The 27,394-nt window shown below is 41.8% G+C and overlaps 2 protein-coding genes across 4 annotated transcripts in view; one reads left to right on the top strand and one right to left on the bottom strand.

Annotated features, from left to right (window-relative positions):
- phkb (phosphorylase kinase, beta) overlaps window positions 1-12,988 on the bottom strand; it is a 28,001-nt gene extending 15,013 nt beyond the window's left edge. For 2 of the 3 annotated variants that reach the window (XM_088372249.1, XM_088372248.1), the window contains exons 1-13: window positions 12,904-12,984; window positions 10,332-10,418; window positions 7,077-7,215; window positions 5,870-5,969; window positions 5,193-5,300; window positions 5,014-5,094; window positions 4,186-4,301; window positions 3,977-4,040; window positions 2,903-2,998; window positions 1,404-1,601; window positions 608-665; window positions 246-323; window positions 20-178 (exon numbers count right to left, since the gene is read on the bottom strand). In XM_088372249.1, coding sequence (XP_088228375.1) covers window positions 20-178; window positions 246-323; window positions 608-665; window positions 1,404-1,601; window positions 2,903-2,998; window positions 3,977-4,040; window positions 4,186-4,301; window positions 5,014-5,094; window positions 5,193-5,300; window positions 5,870-5,969; window positions 7,077-7,215; window positions 10,332-10,418; window positions 12,904-12,967 — 1,348 coding nt within the window. In that variant the 5' untranslated portion in view covers window positions 12,968-12,984. Of the gene's footprint in view, window positions 1-19; window positions 179-245; window positions 324-607; window positions 666-1,403; window positions 1,602-2,902; window positions 2,999-3,976; window positions 4,041-4,185; window positions 4,302-5,013; window positions 5,095-5,192; window positions 5,301-5,869; window positions 5,970-7,076; window positions 7,216-10,331; window positions 10,419-11,786; window positions 11,895-12,903 lie in introns of all 3 variants that reach the window. The other variant, XM_088372250.1, reaches the window with a different exon arrangement.
- A 459-nt stretch (window positions 12,989-13,447) lies between these two features.
- Window positions 13,448-27,394, top strand: part of itfg1 (integrin alpha FG-GAP repeat containing 1) — a 48,152-nt gene continuing 34,205 nt past the window's right edge. The window contains exons 1-9 of the mRNA XM_088372251.1: window positions 13,448-13,685; window positions 13,787-13,871; window positions 14,079-14,209; window positions 14,293-14,350; window positions 14,427-14,504; window positions 14,777-14,871; window positions 21,172-21,221; window positions 23,664-23,745; window positions 26,760-26,854. Of these exons, the coding sequence (XP_088228377.1) occupies window positions 13,508-13,685; window positions 13,787-13,871; window positions 14,079-14,209; window positions 14,293-14,350; window positions 14,427-14,504; window positions 14,777-14,871; window positions 21,172-21,221; window positions 23,664-23,745; window positions 26,760-26,854 (852 nt within the window). The 5' untranslated portion in view covers window positions 13,448-13,507. The remainder of the gene's footprint in view (window positions 13,686-13,786; window positions 13,872-14,078; window positions 14,210-14,292; window positions 14,351-14,426; window positions 14,505-14,776; window positions 14,872-21,171; window positions 21,222-23,663; window positions 23,746-26,759; window positions 26,855-27,394) is intronic.

The raw sequence follows: 27,394 nt of genomic DNA, 5'->3' as shown, positions 1-27,394 counted from the left end.
AAAATTTTCTGTATCTCACCAAGCAGCTTGGCTATGTTGTAGAGCGCTTGTCCCCAAAGGAAGAGCTTGCCGTCTCGCCCGGAGTTGCTGGGGAAGCGCTTCTGGCTGCCGCGCTTGCTTTGCTCCGCTTCCACAAAGTCCGCCGGCACGTAGTAGTACTTGGGCACCACAGCATGACCTGGCGTGAAAAAACAATCACTGAGTCATCACAACGGCCAAAAAGATCCCGCCACTCATTGTCTTGCCTTCAAAAGACTCAAAGATGATTGGCTGAAGCAGATCCTGGTATTCTTTCACCTGAGCCTGGTTTCCTCGAAACACCCCTGCAACAAACACGCAAATATTCAAATGGATGTTTTTATGCTTTTCCCACTGACAAGATAATATGTCAGCGTCTAAATATCAGATTGTTTATCGGCGCGATTAAAACGAAATGCCAGTGGAGTCGAGAATACTGATTCTTTAAATGACATTTCAAAACTTTTTTTTTTATTTCACTCGCACTAAATTTCACACCTTGTTAAATTCACGATATTCCGGCATACAAAAAGAGCGTCACTGGGCTGAAGCTCCGGGTTCCCTGCGAGACAATGTGAGGGAGGCTTACCGTCAATCATCATGAAGATGAAGAATATGGGAAACTCGCACTCGATCCCATCAAAGAGCTGTCGGGAGAGAGAAAGAAAGAAAGAAAGAAAGAAAGAAAAAAAGGATGGGAGTGAGGTTTTATTGCTTTTCAATTTCAGCGAGGTGAGAGGGGCCACTTTCAAGCGGCTGACAGTTGAACTTTGGTCGGATGAGATGAGTATTTAGCCTAAAAGGATCAAGGTAGAAAACATACTTTATTTTATAGGGTTAACAGTTTATATAGATGTAATACTTTTTTTTTTCTTTCGCAATTCTTCGCACAACAGGCGAAAATGTCAATGTGAAAGCAGAATGTTCAATAACACGGTGAGCTGCATTCATGTCTTCAAAGCGCCGACTCGCCGCTTGGTCTAATGTGACTTCCTGGCGTGAAGGTGCAGCCATGTGTGTCGTTTAAATGTGTTTGCGTGGCGATAAGCTGCCGCGGAGGACGTAGGAGGTTGCGAGAGGAGACGTGAAAAGATGAAGAAGGAGAAGGTGACGGGAGGAGATAGAAGAGCCAAGCTCGAGACCGACGTCCGTGGAGGTCTTTGGATTTGATTTCATTTTTTTTTGCACTTGAACAATTTATCAAGTCTTGGTTTGGGACAAACTTGTTTCAACCCATGATTTGGTTTTGAAGCTTCGGGTAGGGATTCAAATGAGGCCTTCAAACAAGGGGTAAGGTTTCAAATTAGGGTCACAATTTTAAGTGAGTCATTAACATTTGTGTTGCAATGCTAATTCAACTACGACATACAAAACAAGCGCACTACCTTCATTTCAGCAGATTTGTAGTATCGGCGCTCCTTGTCTTCGTTGGGGGTACGGTATCCGTCGCGGAGGAAACGCTTGAAGCCGTATTTGCCACGCAGCTTGCGGACGATTTTATCCAGTGTCTGGCTGTAGAGTGCATCGTCGTCCACGGCGAAGGCAGGGTAGCTGATGGTCGGAAGTAAGGCTGCGTCTGTGTTCTACCAAAAAAAAAAAAATAATGATAGATAAATAAATTAATTAATTAGAAAAAAAAAAAATTATATATATATATATATACAGTTTTTTTCTTTTTTTATATATTTTTCCCAAATGTAGAGGTGTCACCAAATTATTACAAGTTGTGGACTGTACTGTATAATTTTGAAAACCTGTTTCTAAGCAACTACGAATTATCACTCGAGTAAAAATAAAAATAAAAAGTTCACAGCTCTCCCAGTTAGGTCGTGGCTTTCCGTATCCGAGGCGGGTGGTCGAGTGTGTCGCCAAATGGAGTATTGAATTCCAATCCTCCGTCACAGGCCAAGGCTCCCGATGTCATATTGATATTTTAGTTATTTGGTGGCTTGTTTCTTCTTCAATTTTCATTTTTGAACACTTCGGCACGATGCCAAGTCCCGAACACCCGCCGCCACCTTGACATTTGTCTGATGTGCGCAATTAACCTCTTCTCACTGTCGTCAGGAGGCATCTATTCCAAGTCTGACGGCAGGGAAGAGGATGAAGAAGATGAAGAGGGGATTAAGATCACAGCTGCTCCGAAAAGGGAAGTGAGGACGCCTCCGAGAGGAAGCACTTCAGCTTTTTAGAGTCCATTCAGTGCTCAAATACAGGATTCATCTCGGGAGGGTGGAAAAAAAGTTCATCTGCTAAGTTGAACATCTGCTAATTAATAGCCCCCAGGAGACCACCCGTATCTCCACAAAGTCCGCTTAGTTGTTAAATCCACAGCCCCCCCCCCCATTCCCCCTCCCACATTGGCTACTTCCATACTTGGTTTCTTATCAGTGCTCCTCCACACTCACACCAATCTCGTATTAAAAATCCTTTTCATTTGAAACAGACCCAGGAGTCATTTTCTTTCCCTGTATTTTATAATTAATACACATTTAAAGGTTCACTTATGAAATTGAAGTAAGAATATATTTCCGATCATTTAATGTAAAACGCCAACTAGCACAATAAAAATAAAGAAAAATAACCAGAAATAATTCCGAAAGAATTATGGCTTATTTTTAGCGTGCACAATAGAAATAAATATGATGACGATAAATAATCCACAAAGTCAAAGAAATAGTCCGGGGGACACAAATGATATAACAAATATGGCTACAATAATCCACAGACTAAAAAAATGGCCGACAGCACACAGAACGATTAATGTGCTGCCTCCTGTTCTTGCCAGTTATCCATAATAACCATCACCTTATGTGACAGAACTAAAAATCACAACCAACATCTATTTGTCCTCCCACACGGACGTCGGTGCGGGTACACTCACATGAGAGCGTGACTCTCGAGGAAGCAGGGAGCACAACGTTTGCCTGTTTCGGTTGTGGGCGTCCAGATCCACGAAGATCACCGACCAGGAGCAACCCTGAACACACGCGCGCAGCTACATTTAAATACGAAGCAACATCAAGTGCGGCGTGGGAGTGCTCCAACAACAACGTGTCAGGAGTCATCCCATCATTCCAAACATCCCATGCACTTAAAGGCCTCACCGGTGTTGGTTTTTTACTTAGTGGGTACTCCAATCGTTTTGAAGTACCCAAAAAAAAAAAAAAAAAAAAGCAGCCACCTGCTAAGCATTTTCTAATGTAAGCACAAATGTATTATAGATGATTATTGCCTACATGGTCTATTTTCTACTTCCCTCTGAAAAAAATGAGTGTCGGACGGAGAGGGCTTTTAGTCAAATGGTCGAGGTGTGCAAAGTGCAAGGGATTGTGGGTCAGCTTTGTTGATTGAGGACGGGAAAAAAAAAAAGTGCTTGAAGCCGACCATTCGGACCAAGGGTGGGCAAAGTGCAGCTTAAAATTCCATTCAAACGTTTTGCGAGCCACTTATCCCCGCCGTTAGTTGAAATGTGATGTATTCATAAATGTACCTAGTTTAATTGGTTTCTTCTAAATTCTCCAAAAATAAAAATACATAATTAGAATTCTCGTTGACGGCAATACCTCCAATATTTTATACACACATTTAACTACAATCGAGTTAGGTAAAGTAAGTAGTCACACATCATATTATCTCGTTCCAGCGTGCTCAAAGATCAGCAATTTCAAACATAATAAGAGGAAGCTTCTCACGCTCTTGCCTCCGATCAATTTTTATCACGATGGGAAAAGTTCACCAAAGGGGAAAAAAATGAACACCTCGCCTCACATTCACGTCACACAAAGACGGAGGGGAAAAAAACAAATTCACACGCCGCAGTGAAACGTGATAATAGCGTCCGCTGCTGTGAGTCAGTCAATTGGGAAATCAGCATCGATAGACATGATGAACATGAAAGCCATTTATGGAGTCCTTTTTCTGTGCAGAAAATGATAGTCTGATTTTCGTGCATTACCTGGTTTCCAAAAAGATTAAATCCATTGATGGCCTCCAGAGCAGCCTTGGCCAGGCCCACGGAGCTGCACACATTTGAATTGTATACTTAATAATTGTGATTACATTCATTTTGTCCCTGGATTCTGTAAAAAGCAGGATTAAAGAGGACTGAAATTCAGTAAAATAAAAACTCGGTTGAGCTGAAATGTTGAGTTCAATGTGACCGACCTTGAATGCAGCTCGGTGCTGCCGTTGTTATACTTGCTGCCTCGTTCCCACATGCCGTAGTCGGGCACCCTGTAGGCTCTCTCCACGCAGAAAACCAGGTTCTGGATGAAGGACACCTGCAAAACATCAGAGGAGACAACAGAATTGTTGTTAAGCCACAAATAAAACTGGTCCCTCCCACTTGTGATCAACTTTGAATGAAGGTGACCCCTGAAGTGAAATTTGACAGTTTGGATCTAACACCGCCTTTCATACTAAAAATAGATGAAGCAATTACAAATAATCCAACGTCTGCCGATATTGTCGTATAATTAAAATGATTGCTCCTCGCTAATGATAAATGACATCTCGCACAATAGAAAGACTCTAAAAATATTCACGTCATACATGGACAAATGATTAATCACGATAACAGCTACTTTGCACAGTAGGAATAATTCACAAAGTTAGAACAGGTTAAAATAGTTGATTTTCTCCAGTTGATCTCATCCACAGTAACGTAGTGAGCCTAAGGTGCAGATGCCATCTACCAAAATGAAAACCTGGCTGAGCAGGTACAAGAAGTACCAGAGCCAAGTGGAGTAGGTACCATGAGGTAAAAAATTCATCAAATAAGTGAACTGCCCAAAAAAAACAACAATAAATGCAAAAGAAGAGAATCATTGCAAAGCGTGTGTTTGTGTTAGTGCACGTGCAGGTGTGTGTGTTTGTGTGAACGATTGGAGATGGAATCTAAAATGACAAAGCTGCAGGAGAAAGCAGTTGAAGGTTTTGTTTTGGGCTCCACTAATAAAATGGCTGCCTTCCTGCAACCTGGCTAGCACCTACCTCGTCCGTGTTGTAGATTATCTGCAGGCCGGAGCAGATCATCTCCACCAGGTAGAGCAGGAACAGGGACACAGCGTCGATCTGTAGAGAGCACACGAGCCACATTTTTATATTTAATTCAAAAGCTCCGCCGTTCCATTTAATATGGAACTCTTTTTTTTTTTTTCTTTTTAAATGACCTGCAGGTGGTGGTACTGGTCGTAGGTGTGGATCTCGTCGCCCGTGTGCAAGTTAAACATGGAGTGCAGACACTTGGAGGGGCTGGGGTCCTGCTTGAACTGCTCCACCTAAACAAACAGGGATCTCGGGAATGGATTTTGTACTGTGTCGTCTTTTACACAAAAAATCAAATGTGTCAAATTCCTATGCGGGTTCCGATTTGAAATTTTGCGAGTGGAAAGCAGCCACTTGGGGGAGCGTATAATACATGAGTACAATATGTGTTGGGTCGACTGTGTGGGTAGCGACGACATGAAATCACAGCTGGGCCGCCAGCCGTTCCCTCTGTCACACAGAGTTATAAATAATTGGGCCTTTGTCCCACTTTTACCTCATTTGTTTCCCCTCTTGCTGCTTCGCACCATCATGAGAGCAGCCACTTTCTAATCCTCCATCTTTTTTTTTTTTCCCCTCCGACTGCCAACATATTTTGCCCTTTTCCAACCGACTAGTTCTAGCTCAGAAGAGAAGTCTGAGATATTGGACAGTCACATCTTTGCTCTTTTCAAATGCAGTTGTGATGATTGACAGGGAATTTCCAATATGAAAATAAGAAATAATCATTATAAAATACTATCAAAATAAAATACAAATAATAATGTCCAATAATAATATAAGGATTTGTGATGGCACCGACCTTATGAGCTTGCCTCATGTAGCAGTAGAGGATTCCTCTCATGCACTTGATGGCCGAGTGCTCCAATTCGTGGGTGCGCCCCATGTCGTCATCGATGCGTCTATAGCCCAAAAGAACACATTTACAGTACCGTATTTTCCGCACTATAAGGCGCACCGGATTATAAGGCGCACCTTCAATGAACGGCCCATTTTAAAACTTTGTCCTTATATAAGGCGAACTGGATTATAAGGCGCATAGAATAAATAACTCAACGTTGCTCAAACGTTAATGCAATCACAATATAGTAACACTCGAAATAGTGAAAACAATAACAACATAGCAATAACTCAACATTGCTCAAACGTTAATATCACACAACACAAAATAAACACGTAAAGCTTACTTTCATAAATTAGTCCTCATCCACGAATCCACATTGGTCCATATATAAGGCGCGCCGGATTATAAGGCGCAGTGTCGGCTTTTGAGAAAATTGGAGGTTTTTAGGTGCGCCTTATAGTGCGGGAAATACGGTAAGTTGTTCAACTTGGATGAATTGAAACTCAACATCTGCATTGAGTAAGCAATAAGTCTGTGTTTAAATCAGCATATATATTTAAAACTTTGAATATAGGCAATTATAAATTGCGAGAATATCCCATGTGGGGAAACGCGAAACGAGTCATACTGACAATTTCAATTGTGTACGTGTAGCGAATGTTGTGGCCAGTAAGAGAGTACATGCTCATTTATCAGATATCGTTGGCGCTTCAGAGCCTCTGGATGACAGCAGAACATGGCCTCTGTTCATTTTAATGCAATTGAACTGAGTGAATGAAATCAACTTATCGTGTGACACACACACACACACACGCATGAGAAAGTAACACTATTCTCCGAGGCTGTCAGATGAGAATTATCTTAATGAAATCCCAGTGACAGATCTAATAGGAGGGAACCGTGACTGATGGCCGCGATCCGCCGCCGGTTCACATAGCAGTCTCTATTTTTAACGTCCATCCCCTCCCATCTCCCTTGATTTTTTTCTTCTTCTCCTCTTCCCTTTCTTCATCACGTCTTCACTCATTGTCGTACGGTCCTCGTAGCTCTTTTAGTTTGTTTTCGTCCTCATCTGTTTCGACTAAAATAGCCGATCAAATCTCGTCTGTCTTTTACAGTCACGTTGGAAATCATTTTCGGTTATGAGCCACGTGCTGATACTGACCGGTAGGCTAAGGACAGCGCCCAAGCTGCCGCCGCACAGTACGAGGAGTCCCGCACCTTGGCCTCTTTACAAGTGGCGCAGATCTTGACGGGGAAGAGCCCAGTGGTGGGACTTTGGTAGTTGAGTATGGTGGTCTTGACTGGCAAGAGAAAAGATGAAACATGCATGAATGTGCTTTACGCAACCCACATCTTTAACTCGAGTCCTGCCCTTCAAGCAACGTGTGGGAAGAAAAGCTAATGAGCGAGGCTCTCGGAATATTCCTCAAGTTCAAGGAACCGTGAGACAACGTACGGCTCGCATCTGAATGCGTATAGGAATGTTTCAAATGGCACAAGCGCAAATACAGTGTGCCATATTTTTATAAATATAATATAAACATTCCTTATTTATTGATCTATTTATATAATAATATTTATAAGGTCAAGGCACTCAAGGTTGCCGTACAGACATAAAATAGCCTTAGAAAATGATTTATCTATTTATTATATAACCATTTGTTTTTGACAGAAGTGATTTATGTGAAATAACACAGAACATTTGACAATTTTAAATTCAACTTGGCTTACACCAACCTATGCAGAAATATGTGCCCACCCAAGCCTCTGACATAGCCATTCATATATTTTACACACGCACACGGCAGAGGTGACTAATCTATCGGGGGAGATCATGTCATTTCTCATCAGCACATTAGGCGCCACGAATGGCAGGCGACATCCATTCTGCCGGTCATCTGTTACACAGTCAGAGATGGTGACGGATTTAGAGCAGCTGAGACACTTGACGGATGAACATATGTTCTCACCCAAAAAGTAGAGAAGGCGTTTAATTCAACCCTCTACGCATGGATTAACTGATGAAAAGCATGTGCACATCCATCATCAGAACCTTTTGTGCTGTGTCGGATTCGTGGGAGGTGGAAGAAAATGCCACAGCAGCAAAAACAACGACAAAAAGAATTCAAAGGGTGATTAAACTGAGAAAAAAAAAAAATCGACTGTAAAAAAAGAACTAGGTTAGGTCAAAAGCGCTTAAAAAAAGCACAGGTTAAAAATATATGTATATACCATTTGTCACAAATTATAACGATACAACCAGAAATACCCCAAAAGTAACACAAGTGCAAATAAATTGTGCTACCGTAAAAAATAAATAAATACATGAACACAAAAAATAAATAAAATAGGTAAAAAAAAATCTCTAAGTGTGCAGGTAAACCACACAAAATTTGTGCACGTCAAAATACGACGATTAATTAAAAGTGTAAGAATAAAAAAAAATAATAATCATTTCCACAAATTTCCATAAATACATGACCATAAAAAAACGTTTTTAAAAATATCCCCTAAAGGTTGTGCAGGTAAATCACTCAAATTTTGTGCACGTCAAAATACAACTATTTACCAAAAGTGTACCACATTTTAGTCGACTGTAAATTCCTTAAAATAAAGAATACAAGAGTAAATCCAAGTAGCCAAGTCCTCACTATCCACAATCCATCAACGCAATTTTAATTGAAATTTCAGCGACATCAAAAGACTATTTTTATTTGCCCTCAGGTGTCGTCTTTAGTTTGTCACCCTCCCCTCCCCTCCCATCCCATGGCCTCTCTTCATCGCTCCCACGTGCGACGGAATAGTCTGTTCCGAACCAGACGATTTAGTGAAACATTATCTTGACGGATGTCAAAATCCCCTCCTCCCAAATCTTTCATTTGCATTCGCGAGACGTTTTGAGAACAAACGACTTTTTACGCGTGTGCGTGTTTCCTCACGCTGCTCATGATGACTTGCTCGATGCGTTCTTCTCGGGTCATTCCGGAAAAACATCAAGACAACATTATCGCGGTTTTGTTCTCAAGGGACTCAATTTCATGCTCAAACGTTTTAGAAGGGACATATTATGGAAAATTAACTTTTAAATAACACAACACAATTTACAGGCTGTCGGCACGCTTAATTACACATTGAGCATGAAAAATAGAAATTAAATTAATAGTTGTCCGCCTATTTCTGAAAATTGGTGTTTGATAAGCGACCTCGCAAAAATTGATTTTTGACTTGACTTGACCCTTTTAGATGAGCATCAAACCGCTTCAGCTCAGGATTTGCCCTGGAATTCCCCCCAAATGGCAAAATGCCCATTCCTGTTTCAGGAATAGATTCTTAAGACATTTTTATGAGAATATAAAAAGCCCACCTAATTCTGTGATGAGTAAAACATCCTTCCAGAACTCATTTACATCGTCTCCTAGGAGTCCTAAATGAGTTTTAAAACGACGACGTGTCAAGTCAGTCACAGTGGTGCCATTGTGGCTAGTTTTGCAGCACAAAATCAAAGACACGCACACACAAAAAGAAGAACGGGTTTGATTTGTCATTGTGTTCCTGCCTCGCTGCCCGACAGTGAGCAGGTAGCATATATTGGCAGCCGGGTCTGGGTGCTACTGATAACGACGCCGGCTTTGTTCCCCCCCCTCCCGCGCCGCAATTGGACGGCCACTTCCTATAACAGCCACCCGGCGCGCCGACGAGTAAATAAGCCTGGCGCCGAGCTTTATTTCCATGCACGGGATCACCTGTTGGACTCTGAATGGCGATAATTACCACCCGTTGTTTCAGTAAACGCAAGCAATATGCACGGCTATCAGGCAAAAAGCAGAAATCACACACACACAAAAAAAACAAACAATAAAATCTGTTATTTCTTACTTCCAAATAGTCCAACATAAAGTTCCGCAGGACTTTTTGGGTTTTCATTTTTTACAGCAGCCTATCGAGGCAGGCTATTGCGACAAAACTCAAATCGGACCAATCAAAATCATCTCGATCAAAGAAGTTGACATCTTATTTTATTCCTACCTGGCTCTATAATCAAAAATACTTTTAGACATTCGGATACCCCAAGTTGCTGACACCCTCGCCATTCCTTGGCCACATAAAACCAATTCTGTGTTTCATGGCCCACCAGAACAGGAAAAAGCACTTGAGCCTGGAAATTGCCTTTAATCGATGCTGTTCCTGTGGAGGACTCTTTTTCTCTGCTGTAGCACACAGAAACACACTTAGTTGAAAGACCCTCTAAACACACACACACACACACACACACCTCTTAACAATAGGAACATGTCAGATGAAATCCTAAACTCAATCGCGCGGCTGTGGCGCTATTGTGTGTCTCCCCACTCTGCTGTCATTGTACACCTCTTACATGGCGTGGCTTCGCATGCTGACGGATGATAAGTGTACTTACCGGCGTTGTAGTAGCGGTCCAGCTTCTCCCACAGGGGCTCATCCTCGCGGTGGAGGATGGACAGCTTGAGGGGCTCATAGATGGATCCTGAGAGAGAGGACACAATTGGTACAGATTTTCCATTGTGGCGGACATATCTTTTGTCTAAGAAATACAGGAGGGGATTAGAATCATTTTTTTAACCCATTTTGGGAATTTGAGCAAAGATGTTGTCGCTGAAGTCGTAGAAAATGGTCGATTCAATTTTTTTCAGACCGATATCCATTTTTTGAGTCATCACCGATACCGATACCAAGCGCCGATGCCACATTTCGATACATAACATTTCCTCCCAAAACAATTACAGGTAATTCTAAAGAAAGACCTGTACGTCCCAAAAGAACATTTTTTCTTGAAAACTAATGAAGTTAATGGAAATTAGGATGGCACAGACATTGTAATTTGATTTCTCTCTTTCCATTATTTACTAGAGAAAAGGTAAGCTATCAGACACTATAGTTTAGTGTCCCAACAGCGGGAGTAGACCGGGAATTCCCTCAAGTCTGACTTTTTCTTCCCCCCCTCATCTTCAGACTCGTCTGAAGATGGTGATTTGCATTTTAATAGATCTGACCCCAGGTCAACACCACAAGGTAGTGAACATTTCACATTCCCACTGAAATTAGCATAATTTTCATTATATTAAAAGTTTCACGATGTGGGGACAAAGGGGAAAGATAAAGCTCTTTTGAGGAGTGTAGATGAGAAGTTGAACATTCCAATTTTACTTTCTAACATGGAATCATTCAGTCCAATATTCCACTGACTCTTCAGTATCTATTGCATTTGGTGAAATATTATATGTAACTGGATAACAAAAGTATTAGGACACACCACCTGGTCATTTAATTTCAATTCATCAATTAATCTGTGGTAAATTCTTAAAGGAGACATTATATGTTATTTTCAGGATTGGAAGGCAAATCTAACTTTTATTACAATGTGTGGAAGGGGGAAATAAAATCATTTTTAGTCACTTCAGCAACACGTCAGACACTACAGTTAAAACTCAGCGCAGCTCTGCTTACCTTTTGGTTTGTCAGATTTCAGCTGTCTCTTCAAAATGGCAAATGTTCACCCAGCTAGGCTGGCAAATCATGCGTTCAACTCAATTTGGGGGCGGGCTCATGCAAATTAGCCAAACGATTACATCACAAACCATTCAAGACAGCTTGCCCATAAACACATTTGGGAGCATATTTATTTGAGTATGAATAATAAAATAATATATAATAAAATATAATAGGAATAATAATAATAAAACTGCACTTTGATCCAATACTTTTGTCACCATATGCTGGTCCACCATTGAACCACGGCATTTTTTATTTTATTATTTCTATTTATGTATTTTTTTTGTTTCTTTTAATGTTTTTATTTCATTTGATTTATTCCTCTAAACCTGCTTCTACTTACCCAGTCTCTGGACTTTCTGATGAGGCCCCTTTATCGCAGCCATTTTCAAAAGGTGAAATTAAGGCCAATCGTCTCTCTCTCTCTCTCTTTCTCAGCTAAATCACAAAACTACAGCAGGAGGCAGTTAGTAGCACACATTAAACATTGGACACGTGTATGAATTAACATTGAATGACATGATTAGGATGTTACCATAAAGAACATGCATGCAATCAATTATTTTTACAGACAGACAACAGAAAAAACGACATTACAACATTGCAATTTCAGAAGAATGTGTTAAAAGTGATTTTGATTCAAAAGTTAACAATACAACAGCCCTGCAATAAGTCATCACAATCGGACTCATTTGAGTTGCATATTCCAATAATAAAAAAATGTTTGTTTCTTGCAACGCTGTTGGATTGTTTTTAACATTCTGTCAACCCCAATTCCAAACCCAGAAACAGTAGAAAAACAGAGAACAGATTGAACATGTTTAGAATGGACAACAGGGTGTTGTTGTTTATTAATTCAATGATGTAGTTATGATGCAATAACACATGTATGTATTTTTCTTAAATCTTGTAAGACAGGTGGGACAAAGGTGATATAGTTTGTAGCATTATACTGTTTGACGAGTTTTTTTTTTTTTTTTGCAAAATCTTCCCGTTCCTCAAGATGCACTAACATGCATATCATTACTGTCAATTGTAGTGGTATTGCTGTTAAAGTGTTTTTTTTTTTTAGAGACACTTTACTAAATATCAAACATATTTTGGGATGGCATGGAGTGTTTATTGTATTTCATTCAGGACTATTTGGTAACATGAACCAGCAGTCTGTTGGTGGTTTGGTTGCAAAATCTCTCGCTTCCTCAAGATTCATCTTCTGCAACATACAAACACGTATTCGAAACTATGTTGATTTAATTATGGAAGAGGTGAGAGGCTCTCAAAATAGCTGTCCCCAAATGTTGCACATTGAAACCTCTGACCTTTCACGCATGAGACCAGTCAGTGTATCTGCTGCAAAACCAAGCGCCCCGCGTAAAAAAAAAGGAAAAACGTCACCCGCACGCAGAAAAAGAAAGTGGTTATTCGTAATACAATGACAAGGTGAAAGGGGTAAATCTGACCTGATCGTTTTGATCGGGATTTAAATTCCAGCAGTTTCCACCCGACATCAGCCAAGCTCGCCATGGTTGCAAAAGCACTCAAGTTCTAATTTGTGCACACAAAACTTCTGGCTTACAATTTCAAAATAAATAAAATGTGTCGTTTGTTTGTGTAGATAAATTCTTTTTGAACAAAAATGATATTTTATCATGATAATACATACATTTTCATACTGTTCAATTAAATTTTTGTCCGTGATTTTAAATAAAATTGAACTACAATGTACGCTTCAAACTGTTATTTTGAAAGAAAACCTACCATATCCGGCTAAGCTGATCGTAAAACCGATTGTTTGCTGCTGCTGTCAACTGTCAAACTACCTGAGCACGACACTGACGTAAAGACAAAAGTGAAAATACAGCAACATTTTACCAAATTACAGGACCTTAATACATATATTTCCGATCTTTAGTACAATTAAATAAACTATGAAAGTGACATACGACACCGTTTTCCAGGTCATGCCTCGTTCAGCGTAAAAACGCTGCTATTTCCTGCGTGCCGTAAAGCGGCTTGCCGAAAGACGATCAGTGTTGTTGTCAAAGGAGCACTGCTATCTGCAAGATGTCCCTGTCACATAGGACTGTTTTTGTTATTTTTTTCCAATTTATCGCCAACCATCACACGAATGCCCTCCAGAATGTCACGACCGACCTGTTCGGTGCCGAAAACAACGGCACAATTGCGGCGTTTGGCGACTTTAACGCCGACAAGCAGACAGACATCTTCATCATCAGGGAACGTATGTTAAATAGCCGTGTCATAACAGCATACTCTCCCACTATTTATTATGTTTCATATGTTTGCATCTTCATCTTATACTTATTCTTTGTTTGATTTTAGAGTCCGAGCTGGTCATCTTCTTGGCTGACTCCAAAGCACCTTACTTCAAGCCCAAGGTGTACATCTCAAAAGGGATCTTGCCAAGGTGATCGTGTTCTTATTGATTTTCACTTTAAACGCTCTTGTAGTATCTCACTTTTAATGATAAAGTCACCAGGAGTGACTCCATTATAGTAAACCCTGGAAATTCACACTAACGGAATTTTAGGAAATGGGCAGACTTCAAATAGTGTTTAAATACAAGCTGGAGAAAAGTCAATTGTATATAATAACTCCCTGTTTATGTGTACAGTGACACGGTCCTCACCAGTGTCGTGCCCGGCGACTATGATGGAGATTCCCAGATGGATGTTCTCCTCACGGCTCAGATTAACACAATGGCATCCTCGGTTTTCATCTTTTGGGGAGACAACGAGACATTAGGTATGTGGATGCAAAAGTCTTTGGCCGGGGAAGGGACTCATTTTGTTGGGGAATACGATCAAATTGTGTTTGGCTTCCTGCAGATATGACTGCTTGGCTCAGGTTGAATAAAACCTTCAGGGATCAACCTCTGGTGATGGAGTAAGTATGAGCGACATTATGGGATTATTTCCAGTCATACACAAAGTTTATATTGCTGACAAATGTTGTTTTGCAGTTTCAACGGTGACATGATCCCGGATATATTTGGAGTCACCGACTCGACCACCACGGAATTTTGCTCTCTAACCAACAGGTGATTTATATCTACGTCGTCTTAATATAATAAAATTTTGGAGGGAAAAGATATTTTTATCTACCGTTCAGAACAACGACTCACTTAAATCGTCAGAAAATGACTATTTATTAATCTTACATAAAAATATTTCAATATGACAGCGACTTATTGTGACCAGCAAAATAACTGATTTATTTTGCTTAGGCCATTTTGTGGAAGACTTTTGTGACAAATTTTCTTCCCAAAAAATATTGGTGAGCTTCTAATTTTGTCTTCCCACCTTTTTTTAGGGATCCAGTGTGTCAAAACGCTCTGAGTTCACCCGTCAACATGCGTATCCCTCACGCTAACGCCTTCATCGACCTCAACAAGGACTTAACCGCCGGTAAGATTTCAGACATTAGCCACATCGGCGGTTGTGCAAAGTGTCATTCGAAAGGCGGGATTACTGTTCACCCATGTTGGAAAAACAGCATATTTTGCTGCTTAAGCCGCATCACTGCCAGATTTACCACCCGTGTTTTTGTGTTTGTGTCGGGCTGAACTTTCAGTGAACTACAGGAATGTGTTAATAAGTTGTCAGTCTTGCTTTCTGTTTAAATCAACCCATATTAAGATTTTGTTAATAGACAAAAATTGTATCGTAGCCATGTTCTTGTCTTTTTGCGATACATTTAAAAATATTTTTGGATTAAATAATGTTTTAGCTGATCAACAGTTGGAATTCCACTCAAACAATTGGTAACTATTAAACGACTTTTTTGGTTGGTTCAACTTTAAATGTATAGAATACATGGGCTATTAAATTCATAATGTATTGAGCTGTATGTTGCTAGCAAAAATATTTGTGAAGACAGGAAAAAGCACACCAAGACGAGAAAACCATTTATTTTCTTGCATATCGCAGCATGAAAATTGGATCTGACGCAAGCGCTGACTCACTGCAATCGTACTCCAGAACCATGAATCAGCATCCGGGCTCGCTGTTCGGGGGAAAAAAAAACAAAAAAAAAACAATAGCCTCAGGCTAATTGCTATGGTGCCGTCTCATTTGAATGTCTGTTTATTTAGATGATTGCGGCTGAGTCAAAATATTCTCCATGCGGCAAAAAAAAAAAGGGACGCTCGTTTGACTGATTCATCACAATATGGCTGTCCAAAAAAAACAACAGAATATTTGTAAAACTTTTGGAGTGTTCACTCAGCTTTTATCGGAAACTTTATGGAAAATACATCTATAAAAAAATCATCATCTTAGTGTCGTACGAAAATATAAATGACTCGAGACTCACAGTAGGAATCAAACACTCATGTTCTAGTTTACTAAGAAAGAACAAAATTAGCCATTTTCTCCACCACTGAATGGAGAAATCACATTTCTTTGGTTCTTCTGCTCTCGGCCAGCTGAGTGCGGCGCTGTCACTCATACTTAGCGAGGTTTTTTTAAACACTCTGGAAACTAATCCCCATGTTTTAGGTAATCACGGAGGATTTAGCGGTGTCATATGCACCGCGGGTATCGTTCTGCACCCCGCGCTTTTTAGTCCCAGAGCAGTCTCAGTTTAACCTGTGCACGTTTTAATTCATTTCTAATCTGTTTTAGGAATTAATCAAAGTTGATAAAGGTCTGCTCTTTTTTTTTTTTTTTTTCTCGTTGGCGCCGAGCCTTCCGGCGAAGGTTTGTGGTTAATTTTTAATGCGCTTTGGCTCAGATTGTGTTTCTGCATCAATTAGTTTGTTTTATTAAGTGCCACATCCCAGAAGAACAAGTCTGATGAAGTAAAACTCGAGTGCAGCTCTTGTTTGTTTATGTGGCGTTTTGTATTCAGCTCAGTTTGAATGAGAGAGGAATCAAAAACTGGCGAACCTGCCAAGCCCAGGTGGCGGCAACTACAAAAAATGAGGGTGGTTATGTTTTTATTCACATGTAAAACTTTACGGTCTCTAGTAGGTCTCCGGTGCCATGAAAGCGGCAAATACAGTTGCTGTCTGTAGCCAGTTTGTGAATATTTCAAATTTACGTGATGATGTGGTGAAGTCGTTTGAAAGCAGCTCAAAGGTGGCATGGGGGGCGATTTCCAAATCTCTAAAATGTATTTTATTAGCTCTTCCAAGCTGTGTCAGATATTTTGGGGTGGGCGGAAATGGATTTTGTATTTGTCACTGCATTAATAAGGACTGCATGGTCAGACAGGGTGAAATCGTGAGACAAGCGGATACATTTTTTTTTTTAAAAAAAGTTTCTCCTCTGCTCACGCTGACCCCAAAGTAACTCGACTTTGTGGACCATGGCCAAGTTTTTGAAAATCTTGTTTCACAGTCTGCTGCCTCCCTTAGCAAAAGGACAGGGCCACATATCACTGGGCCAAGCCTGTGCAGGTTCACACCTCCTGGGGAGGACGCCATGCAAGCCACTGCAAGTTTTCAGCAAGTCTGCCCACTCATGTAAAGAGGCATTAATATATTAAATCACTCCCAAGAGACTGTTTTTTTTTTTAACCCAAAATGAGCTTTTACACTTAGTTTACCTGCTCTGGTTGACTCTGAAAAAGAAGCACGGCGTAAAAGTGTGACTGCAGTATACGACGGTCTTAAAAATAATTGCGCTATACAAAAATACAAACATTGAGACGCTGAGTATGAGACGACAATATTTCTGTGTGATCATAAAAAGCGAACTGTGCCAAACTGACCTATAGCTTGGTGGAAAAGATGCAAACTCAGCAAAAATAACCCAAACATCTTCAACTTATTGACCGTCCAGCGCGTGAATCATTTCATCAATCATTCCACTCCCCGCCACGCGACACCCCTTGCGACGCCTCTTCCTGGCAAAGTTCCATCTCACTCGCGGAGGAGGCTGTGACATTTCCTCTAGAATGCCAGAGGCCGACCCCCACCACGCTTTAGCCCGGCGGGCAGGGGGTCAGCTTAAAGATGCAGACAGATGAGCAGAGGGGACGTGACGGCTCGCGTCGCGCAAATATGCGCTAGCCGGGCGCTTTCGGTCGGCTCGCGCGCTCTCATTACTGTCAACCTCTCTCAGACACAAAGGCAACGCGCCGAGGTGACATTTGTCCCTCGTCGTGGAGAAAAAAATCAGGCGACGGGCATTCTTGAGCTTGACAACCGAGAGGGGCTACGGTATCTCCCACTGTGTTGACGTCATGGACAAATACACTAAACACTCTCAAGATATTTGAATCTGAAAAAAAAAAATCGAACCTGAATTGAAAGCACCTTTTGTTTTGCTTCTTTTGTGCTCTTACTTTTCTCGTATCTTCTCAAAGCAACATGAAGTCCCAGCGTGACAGCAAAATCTGATTTCGACATGAGCAAATCTCCGACTCACGGGCATTACAGCTCCAGAAAGTATTATCCCCCCCCCCCCCCCCCCCGCACACACTTCCCTGTACACATCCATTCTCCACTCTCCGACTCTGGACTTCAAAGCCCCTTTTTTCTTTTCGCATAAACCTGGACTCTTACAACGGGTAATAGCTCGGAGCTGTATTGACGAAGAGCGAGGTGACAGCGTGGGGGAAACATCAGGCACGAATGCAGCAGTCGCAGTGCCGACTGTCAGCTCCAGTCTGCACCGTTGCTTCTGTTTTTCTCCGCTACCGCTACAAGGCCTTTTCTTGCAGGTAGTATCAAACGCTCCCCGTATTACCTCTCCTCGTATTTTCTCTAACGTTTCGCTTTAAAAGGCCATAGAAACGATCGTCCGACCACTAAATCCAAATGGGAATCCCGCAGCGCCTAGACCATAAATCAACCTATTGAAGTCGTCTCAACACGTCGCCCCAATTAAAACGCGTCGTCCCCACGTCGGCGCAAACCTCCACATGAGAACCGAGCCGACTCGTACATGCGAAACGGTGCTGAACCCTAACTGAAATCCGCCCGCCTCCTCAGCAGCTCGCCAACACTTGTGATAAGCTGCTAATTGGAAGCTTTGAAAGCACAAGCTTGGCAGAATAAAGTGACTGCCTATTTTAGTGCCATAGCGTGTGTGTGTCTGCTCGTGTGTGTGTGTAGGGGATACGGCCGAGCCGTGCGAACAGAATAATTATCCACATTTCTCGACAATGTGCGTGTGTGTGTGTTTTACCGCCCACGCTGTTGTGTCTTTCTGGCACTTGTGTTTGTGACATTATACATGTTGGCGAGAGTCACGGATGTTCGAATGTTACACGCACAAGAGAAAAGAAAAAAAAACGAGCATATTGACGATAATTTTATGCCATTAAATAAATTCATTGTCATTTGCAAGGCAGCTTACGAAAAGGAGGCAGAGATGGAGATTAATTTATATTTCTCCCTCTCTGCACAATCCCCAAAAGATTGAATACAAGTACCTGAACACAATGTTATTTTTCTCGCTCTCAGTAGACTGCAAATTCAGGCAAGAATCATTTTTGTTAGATCTGGGAAAAAAAAAATCGCTTGTTACCTCAGCAACTGTGATGTCATCAGTCAAACTTTCGTCGAACAATATGTGTGGAACGAAACCGCCTCGGATTCCGGACTTGGTTTACTTTGCATATTTTTCACTTAACATTCTTACCCGGTGGTTTGCGTGACTCATCCCCGGCCGGCTAACTCATTCCACGCCTTGCCTCGATGCTAATAGACCGCCCTGACCTCCAGCAGCGTGCGTGTATATTTAACTAACAACCACCGAGGTGATACCCCCTCGAAGAACCGAGGTCTACTTTCTCCATCGAGGTTCTCCGCATATCTAAATAGCGAGCCCGGTCAGCTCGCCTGCCAAAAAATAGAATACAGAAACATAATGCCGCCCGAGTCAAACAGTCAAAGGCTGCCCCTCAAATTGCTTCCAATCCCCTTAACAAATCTGAGAGGCTATGAATAACTCAAGGAGCGTTGGTCTGCTACGATTCCCCCCGCCGAGATGTCAAAACCAGAATGACCTCCCCACGTGCCCATCTTTTCAGCTCTGGTAATATTCGGAGTGCTTGTTTTTTCCCCCCGATGGACTCGATGCAGATAAATGACCCCAGGCCGCTATCACCTGGATGCAGAATGGAAAGGCCATGTTGACAAAACCACTTTGCTGCTTAATGCGTTGTATGCTTTTGTGGCTAGTTGAGTCGGGATTGTCTGGTATAGACTATCGCCTGGGAGCAAAGCGATGGACGGGCTGAGAGAATCGATGCCCGGCGTCGATGTTTTCTTTCTGGTGTTTTCCTCTGCAGAGCAACCGTGGGTTTTTTTTCTTTTGTTTTTTAATGGGTTGCAGTATTTTCTTGGGCAGGAATAACACGGAGGCAAGATGCTTTTTCTGACAAGTTTCACCTCGACGAGATTCATCGGCGAGCCGAAATAATGAAGTAATTGTCGATGGCCTCGTTTTGTAATTAAGACGCTTCCTTGGCTTTGTTGTGACTTGTTTTGCTAGACTGTTTTTTTTTCCGGCCATGTCGCGTCTGCTATCTCTTCCCGCGTGACTGACTCCTTTTTGCACGTCCTTTGGCTCCAGCTTTTCGCACCACGCGTGCCTTTAATTACTCCGCGACACGACATACCACTTAGCACTCCGAATCCCCCCTTCGCCGGCGTTACGCAAGACGCGCCGCTCGCCCTCCCACACAAAATACATTTTAAAACTCCGCTACATATGTGAGTGCAAAAGTGTCCAAATGATTGATACTTTAGCAAAAGAAGTTGAGGCAAGAGTTTTCCAGAGATAAAACTTGGCCAGATGACACCCCGCAGCGAGAATGTGGGATGTTTACCGAATGATCAGCACACTCCACCGAAGCTAATCAGCCAATCACGGTTGGATTCTGCCTAAGAGGCCTGATTGGCTGATTAAGGCCAAACTCATCAACGTGCCACCCGCTGACGGCTCAATCGCTTTGTTTCCTTTTATCTCAGAGTTGTTGTTTTTTTGTCGTTCATCAGCTTGTCAGGAGCTCGTACAGTATTTGTGTTTAACACTGCCAAAGACACGATGCCCACTTATATATACATTATTATACATTGCAAAATTTCTCGAGATTTTTGGCAGAAGATTCCTTTGAGGTCGTGAGAGAGCTGCAAATTCTGCACGTTTGCGGAAATATCAGATTTATTCAATACGTCACCACCGTATCAAAGCTTTTAATTGGGCCAAAGCTAAATAAGGAAGGAGTGATTGGATTAGTATGCTTATGGAATTTGGAGGCGAGGGGGGGTACACATGTTGATAGTAAATCAAACAACAAAAATAGCAAATTAGGGAGAAGTAATTATCAGGGGGAAAAAATAATAATAAAATAATGTTCTGATTCCGTGCCTCTGAACTGGCAAAAACAAACCTGTACAAACGGTATCGTTCTTTAACGTGTTTTTTCTTCTGACACTAAAAAACATATTTCCAGAATATAATGAATTGTTGACGAGTCCACATTTCAGTTTGTCTTTGGAAATCATGGCCATCATGTCAAAGTCAAAGTCAGCTTTATTGTCAATTTCTCCACATGCCAAAGACACACAAAGTTGCCTTCAGGCAACTAGATTTCTATCAGCACAAGTTTTGAAAGCCACCATTGATGATGGTTCGGCGGCGCGTCCTTGCCCTTGGCATGTGTGACTTTCATATTTCATATGTGACTTCACTTTGACTTGATTTATTTTGATTTCACCCGACCTAACCAATCGCCTTTCCACCTTTCAGATTTGTTCCTGACAACAGAAGGGCCCAAGTTTGAGACCTGGATCAGCAAGGTACTTCTTTTTTTTTTTTTCAAGCTCACCTCTATCGCCATAGATAAGAAGGTTAAGATAAATGAATATATAAATAAACAAGTAAATAAATCAAAAATAAATAAATGGATAAATAAATAATCAACTAAATAAATAAATAAATAAACAAATAAATAAATAATTGGGTAAAGAAATAAATAAACAAAATGAATAAATAATGAACACTTTAACAACAGGTGGATTTGTGAATACTGAACCAAAAGTATGGTGAGAATTACTCGCCGTGTTGAAGGATAGCTTTTGTTCTGCCAAACATTAGGATGATGCATTTCGTCTTCCTATTTTCCTCCTCTTCGCCGTCAACCGTGCCGAAATGGGACCTGGTGACTATTATTTTTGTCCCATTTCGCGCATTCAGCATTGACGATTTTTTTGGAGGACTAACAACACTGTTGTGTTGTTCTTCGACCACCCCCCCACCCCCTCCCTCTTTCCACCGCTCTCCTCCGCAACCTGAACGTGTTAACTTGCTGATCTGAGACGATGAGTCATGAAGCACCCGCACCTCTGTTCATTTGTGATCTGTGAAGCTTCAGCGGGCTGCTGGATTGTCGGCTGCTGCTGCAGCAAGACTAGTTAATATTCCGCCGGTGCAGAGCCAGCGGAGACTGTGTGGCTGTTGTGTGTGTGTGTGTGCGTGCGTGTGCGGACGTGGGCCCTGCTTGAAATTCAGCAGGTTGAGGCACAAGGCGAGCAGCAGTGTATCTTATCGCAACGAGAGGGAAAGAGGCCCGCTCTGAAGAAACAGAACGAGGGTTGGGCGGGCTGCGAAATAGCGACAAGCCAGGAATTAAAAAAGAACGGCAAAATGAGCAAATAAACGAGGGGAGCGTTTAGAATTTCAACCAGCCCCGCCCTTTTTATGCTCACCATGGATGTTCTCGTTTGGCGGAGCTCGTTTGCTGAAAAATGATGTCCCACGAGATAATGACAAAAGAGGGAGACTATTAATGCTTTTTTTTTTTTTTAATATCATGCTAATTAGATGGCACAGCTTGCCCGAACTTGTCCCGATGGTCAAATTAAGTTTCGATCTTTTTTAGCGGTGTCATCAATTTTGTCCAGTCGTGTTTTATGAGATTGTTTTTTAAATAATTCTGTTGAATTCTTACTTGCACAATAAAGTGGACCTATTTCGCTTTAGTGCTAAACCAGCTCAGTGTGAAAGGGCTACAAAATAAAACAAAAACAAACCGTTAAAAAATGCCACCATATTCATTTTGGCATAGTTTTTAGGAGAGAAAATTCATATTCAAATCCTGCAATTTCACTTTCTCGATATTGTCTTTTATTATCTTGATGTTTTAATGACGTTCATTCCGATGGGGGAAACAAAAAAGTGCATTTTAGTACGAGCTCGGTCACAAAATGAAATAGACTCGTATTATTTTGCTCTTCCTGCATTCCGCCCCCCAAGCCCCCCCCCCCCTCGTGTTTTAATGCGGGTATCTAAAAGCCAGGCGCTGAGAAGAACGAGGCGGAGGTCAACAAGCTGTAGTGAGGAGCGGCGTTTGTTAAAGGTCTACTTCTACGTCGACGACTATAACCCGAGAGAACTCGACTTTGCCGAAATGACAAAGCCGCGCGCTTCTTGAGCCGCTTCCAGTGCGCAAAACGACGAGCGGCTACGTAGCACAACCGCTGAATGTTAATCAATCACGTTGGCGGCTCCATTTTGTGGTCAGCCGTGACACTTGGCTCCGTGTTTCTCCATCATGAGTTTGGAGTCATGTGAACAGAAGTAGGAAGATGTCTTATCCTTTCATCTTTGCACGTCAAATCCACTGACACGCACGCACGCACGGTTTCAATCATGCCATTGACCAATCAGCAGCCAGCGCCAGTCAATCACACTGGCTAAGATCTGAGCTTCAATTAGTTCGCACCCTTCTGTGTGCGTGCTGTCTCGTCACATTTGCGTGACACGTAAGAATGTTTCGAATGGAATCTGTGACCGCGAAAAATTAAGAATGGAATATTCAAGTCTTTTTCACTTGCGTGCATTTGGGAAATGAGTTGAAAAGACGAGTATATGGGTTGCATCCATGACAAATTTAGCCTTTTTTTATTTTATTTTTTTTATTCTCTATACTGCTTGTTTATTTTTCTGTTGTGAGCTCCTGGTGGCATGGGGATGAGGCCTACCGCAGTGCTCCATCGGCGTCTGCTCCATGAATTTGCATAGGCTCCTGTATTTTCAGTGTTTTATTATTAAATAAATTATATCATAAATTCAATAATTTATGAAACCATTGTTGTATTATTATTATTATTATCATGTCTTTAATTGAATTGAATTAGTTGTGGTTTGTGTCCGTAATTTTGCATTTCATTGAACATCATGACATAAGGAAGTAATTTCTATATATATTTTTTTTATTTTTCTCGCTCATGTGTTGTCAGGATGGCAACTTCAGTCGGGCAAGTGTTCTACCCGAAACTCCACCCTTCCCCACCGTGGGACAGTCATCCTTTGCTGATTTCGGTGAGTGCAAGAATCCGTACAATTCAAGTTGTTCGATACCTTTTATTCCAGGTAAATAGAGAGCGAGCCATCTTGGCAGGAACTCCGTTACTCATTAGTATCATTATACTGCCTTAATTGTTGTGTAACTCAATTAGGCAGCTCTTATTGACCAACCAATTGGAGAGAAAATTGTCAAAAGTAACAAGCCTAAAAACCTCAAAAGAGGCGCATCTTGTGCAGGACCGGATTTAACTCCACAGAGTCCCGCTTGGTGTGCAAGAGGCTCCCAGGCTAAGTCCCTTAAGCCTTCTCTGCATTTGAAGCGGGCTCATCCTGTAACTTTCTAGCGCCTTCGCCATTGCCAGACGAGGCTAATCTACACAACACACCGAAAGCACACACATTTTTGTGAAAGTCTTGAACAATCTTGGCCGGTGTGAGTCATTGTTCGTCTCGGTTTTACATTTTATTCCTCGCGAATCTCCGCCGGCTCTCTTTAATCCCCGCGCTGCCACAAAAGTGGCCCGCGGGGTGCTCTTGACTGGGTTAACCTCGGACAGTCACCGTCGTGCTTTGTTTCTAAACAATCGGCCGCTCTTCGAGAGTGCAGCACTTAGGAATCACCAGGATAATACACACAAAACAAAAATCAACTTTAGTCTCAAGCATGAATTGAAAATTTGGCTAGATGACCACATGAACTTTTAGCGGTGGAGGCGCTTTCACATTTGTGTCGCGCTTTTTTTTTCTAAAAACCTGAAAGACCCATTTGAAGATTTGTCTTTTTCGTGACTTAAGAACAGAAAAGAAGAAGAGAAGAAGCATGGCTAAACATTCCTGTTTGCAATAGCTAGCCACACTAGCTAGCTTGCCGAATTTCGTTGCTAGCTAGCCGCCATGGCAAACCTAGCATATAGCATCAAGCAGTCAAGATTTTATTCATTGTCAATATTTATAAAATTTCTCACTTTAGTCAGTGTCTGTAGCATCTTGGTGGACTTATACAAAGCCGCTGTTAGTATTCACGATTTATTTGATTTTTTTGGGGTTTTATCTATTTTATATTGTTATTCCACACATTACTCCTTGCGTTCCCAGTCGATTTGTTGCGTCACACACACACAATTGATTTGTTGCATCACACACAAAGCTTTCTTCACTTCTGGAAGTGGCACTTTAGCGACGCTGCCCTTGTTAGCTGAGAATGGAGGCCTGAGAGGGTCACTCCTCTTCTAATCTGTGAGGAGAGTGAAATAGCGAGAGCTGCCTTCCTTGATGAAACGTCCTGTTATCAGTGATTCCGCTTGACCCGGCCGGCTCCTCCTCACCCTCTTCAATGCCATCCCTTCTTCTCACGACTATCTCAACTAGCTTTGGACCTAGTCACAGCGTGTGTATGAGAACTCTGGTACGTGGTCTGAATTCCTAAAGCGGGCTTTTCACATGGGGGTAGAATGAAGGCGAAGGAGGTTAGAAGGAAGAAGCAGGCCGCTACGTGACCTCCTCAGACTTCAGATACGGAGAGTTTTCGTACAGATGTGATATTCAAACGCCGTATGTGCGTGCATGCGTGCGTGCGTGTGTGTTCAGGTAAGCCGGCTTGTGAAGAGACCACCCCCTACTCATCTTATTATATTGTGTTACATGCCAACCTCCCCACCTCTCATCCGCTGTGTTTCCCTCATCCCCCTCCGCGAATCTCCTCCTCCCTCATTTTGCCGCTCGTCAACCTTTCATCGCCCGACGAGACCTGACTACACCGCGGCGCGTCTTGATGTGGGAATATTTTCCCACTCCTTTGCAAAAATACTGCACATCTATCAAATTTTGAGGAAATGTCTTGGGCATAGCCTTCTTCAGATGTGGTTTATGATAGGATTCAGGTCTGTACTGGAAAGTCCCATGCAATCCAAATTCCTACGGTTTAATGCGCGATATGAGTCAAAATGAGTCGGCGACGCGGTTTTACTTTGGCATCGATTCAGTTTCTCAAATTCATCTTGACCTTCATCTTCCCAGCAACAGTCTGAAAGTTTTTTTTTTTCTCTTGCACTGACTTTCCACCTTTTCTCACTTTTGCTTCAAAGATGAATACTTTCTTTTTTCAAAATGTAACCTTCCCAATGTGAAGAAGACTCTGGGGGGGTCATTGTCATATTTAATTAAGTTTCCAACTTCAGAAGTTGAAATCAAAGCAAATTTTAACCAACTTAACAACCCTAAAACGATTCAGGTTGGTTGGTACTCGCTTGTACCCCCCGACACTTTCATCAAACACGGGGTATACCCGCCAATCTTTTCGTCAGCCGAGCGCGCGCCAGATGAAAAGCACTCCAGAGGAAAAGGCAGGCGCTGAACAAAGAGCGGCAAAGACAGACGCGGAGACGCTCACGGGAGGAAGCGCCTCGAAGGGAGGAAGGCGGAAAAGGAGTGAAAGTGACAGACAAGAGTGAAGAAGCGCCATCGCGGGAATGAAAGCGATAGGGATAAAAGAGAGATGAAAGAAGGGATTCAAGGAGGAAAGGGCAGGTGGGACTGCCTTAGTTTTGCCTAGGGGGGGTTCTGTAAAAACTGGTAGAGACAGGATGGCCTCTGAAAGACGGAATTTTCTCGCATTGTGTAGTCGTGTGAACAAATGTTCTTATTTTAAAACGGGAATGTGGACACTGTTCGTATAAATCGTAGGTGTCAAACTCAAGGCCCCGGGGTCGCATCATTTTAAGTGGCCCGCGAAGACAAACTGCATTAATTTTATGTGTCGATACTAAAATTGCAAATTGTCTTCTCTTTTAAAAATGGAGGTATTGCTAGCTTTTTTATGACATTGCATCTTTTTAAAATATATATACTTTATATAAATATATGCGTCATAATGGCCCTCCAACGGAAACTATGAGTACAATGCGGCCCGCGACAAAATTGAGTTTGACACCCCTGGTATAAATGAACATTTTGACTGTGGAAAAAATTCCAGCACACTGTGATTTGCTTCCTTTTTCTACTTGATAACGCTGTCTTTGTGAATCTGTCAGATGGTGACGGCTACCAGGATCACCTCCTGCCCGTGTGCTTGGACGGAGCCTGCCAAAGCAGCGGCATCTACCTGGCAAAGTCCGGCTCCAAAGAGGTACGCATGCACACACACATCAACTGAAATGACCTTACTTTATTTCACAAATCACTGCTCTCTCACTCTTCCATTTTTCTTTCTTCCACTGCCGTTTTTTTTTTTTTCACCAGAAATTTGCAAACCCGCTTTTTGGCTTTCTCAAAATCACCAAGTTGCAGATTTCTGTAGGGGCACCTGTCCCACATTATTTATAGATTAAATGCTTAGTTGTTTTTTTTTATTATTATTTTATTATTTTGAGAAACCACATCAGAAAACTGGATAAGTAACGTGTCTTCTTTTTTAAAAGCAAATGTGTAACTACAACTACACAACTGCAAAAAGTAAATCATACAACAGATTCCAATAAATGACAAAAAATAACTTGGAAAATAAGCAAAATATTATCAGCAATACAATTAAAATGTATAATTATAAGTTACTTTAGGTTAATTTATTTATTAAGTTAGGCCAGTTCAGCAACAGTAATTCTACCAATTCATTTTTGCCTTCACTGCAGGCAGCGTGTTTTTTTACTTGGATATTTTTCGAACACTG

Source organism: Syngnathus floridae, chromosome 3 (assembly GCF_059516105.1).
Source record: "Syngnathus floridae isolate MCC-2025c chromosome 3, RoL_Sflo_1.0, whole genome shotgun sequence".
In the NCBI taxonomy this organism is placed as follows: domain Eukaryota; kingdom Metazoa; phylum Chordata; class Actinopteri; order Syngnathiformes; family Syngnathidae; genus Syngnathus; species Syngnathus floridae.
Note: the sequence above shows the minus strand (reverse complement) of the source record. Positions and strands in the feature narration are given on the sequence as shown.